Source organism: Pundamilia nyererei, unplaced genomic scaffold (genome assembly GCF_000239375.1).
Source record: "Pundamilia nyererei isolate P.nyererei 1_Seehausen unplaced genomic scaffold, PunNye1.0 scaffold00038, whole genome shotgun sequence".
Taxonomy (NCBI): domain Eukaryota; kingdom Metazoa; phylum Chordata; class Actinopteri; order Cichliformes; family Cichlidae; genus Pundamilia; species Pundamilia nyererei.
Window position 1 is genome coordinate 3,339,535 of NW_005187439.1, and position 1,922 is coordinate 3,341,456.

At 38.7% G+C, this 1,922-nt stretch overlaps 1 protein-coding gene across 1 annotated transcript in view; it reads left to right on the top strand.

The window, feature by feature from the left end:
• Window positions 1–1,922, top strand: part of hira (histone cell cycle regulator a) — a 17,709-nt gene that overhangs the window by 8,834 nt on the left and 6,953 nt on the right. Inside the window, exons 11-12 of the mRNA XM_005730600.1 lie at window positions 310–415; window positions 1,494–1,715. Of these exons, the coding sequence (XP_005730657.1) occupies window positions 310–415; window positions 1,494–1,715 (328 nt within the window). The remainder of the gene's footprint in view (window positions 1–309; window positions 416–1,493; window positions 1,716–1,922) is intronic.

Genomic DNA, 1,922 nt, shown 5'->3' on the forward strand with positions numbered 1-1,922 from the left:
AGATATCTGACTTCAGATATCTGACTTCAGATATCTGACTTCAGATATCTGACTTCAGATATCTGACTTCAGATATCTGACTTCAGATATCTGACATCAGATATCTGACATCAGATATCTGACATCAGATATCTGACATCAGATATCTGACATCAGATATCTGACTTCAGATATCATTTTTAATGTCTCAGTGTGTGGATGCTTTTTTACCTGCACCCTTCTCTGTTTGCATACAGGTGTTTTGTGTAGGCTTATTAAACATTACTGGTGGTGATAAATGTCTGAGTTTGATATGTATGTGTGTATCAGGACATTGACGGGTCTGGGGATGTTGGTTTGTTCGATGGATGGCACAGTCGCCTATTTGGACTTCTCCCTGGATGAACTGGGAGACCCGCTGAATGAAGAGGAGAAGGTAAGAAGCATCAAGGCATCACTGAAATTGTGACTGTATGTTTACAACTAGTCCTGTGTACACTTAAGACCTGTGTCATATATATTCTACTACAATGGTAGATGCTCATGTTAAACATAGCTAGAGTTTCAAATAATGAGGTCAGCTTGTGTACAAGGATATCATGTAGGTCAAGTCTCAAGCTTTGAATGCTTGGTTTCAGATGGTGTTTTCCGCTCTTGGCTGTGTTTTATGACATATGGGGGATATCCCAAATGTGGTCATCTCAGGCACATGGCTCTGCCGGTGTGTGGAGAAATCTGCCCCACTTACTGTTTAATTTTGGTTGTGAGTTGCAGCCAACCAGGAGAAAGTAGGTTTAGAGAATAAGGAGCTAAGACGGCTTGTTTCAAACAGAAGATGAACTGAGGGATAGAGACCAAGGCCCTGTGTAAGATTAGTAAGGTTTATTTTAAGTGCAGACTATGCAAAGCTATTCCAGTAGACTATAACAATAAATATATGGAGCTGGAAAAAACGAGGTCCAATTTAAACATTTTTTTGGAGCCTGAGTAAGTGCCCAGGGGTGTTGACCATCTGAGCAGCTTGCCTTATGTACTGTCTTTCTTTACTTGTGGGGAGTAATTTAGGAGCCCAGTAAGATAAATAAAGATTATTTGAACTGTGCCTTATACAGATCTACTCTAGTAGAGTGCAGCAATGAAAACGTAGAGCTGAAAATATGTACTGCTGATATATTTAAAGTCAAAGTCTTCCCCTGATCTTTTATTTATTTAGCTAATAATAAACTCTAAACCAGCTAACAAATACAAAGTTTTATTTAAACCACATAACAAAGTTGTCCCTTCTCATCTTGTTTTTCATTCTTAGAAGTAGAGAAAAGTAATCAGTGAATGAAAAATGCTACACATGAGGCCCAGACTCTGCTTTATGTATAATTATTGGTTGACATCTTTATATTCCAGGTTTTTATTGCTAAGCAGTTTAACAGATTTTTTTAAATTTTGTTGGTGGTTCTTGCTTAAATAAGGTTTCTTCCCTCCTAGAAAACTTTTCTTTTCCTTCTTGTGACAAATAGAACAGTATCCATCAGAACATCTACGGTAAGAGTCTGGCTATAACCAGCACCGAGGCTCAGCTCTCCACCACCATCATCGAGAACCCCGAGATTCTCAAATACCAACAGGAGCGGCAGAACTCTGCCCAGGCCAACTCAGGACCAGGTGCTGCTGCACCTGAATCCTCAGCACCCAAACTCAACAGTGTGATGAACGGGGAGTCTCTGGAGGACATCAGGAAGGTAGATGGAGCAGCCATCTATAATAAATGAAATTAAGGGAAAAAAAATGCTTACATAGTTCTGGGAGGTGCTTCCTGGAAGCATATCAGAAACCTGATAATTATATTTTCATTGGGTTTTTGGAAAACTGTTAGAGTAGAGACAAAATACATTAGAAAGTCCAACACAGTTTAAAATATACTAATACTTATGTTTTTTATATATATA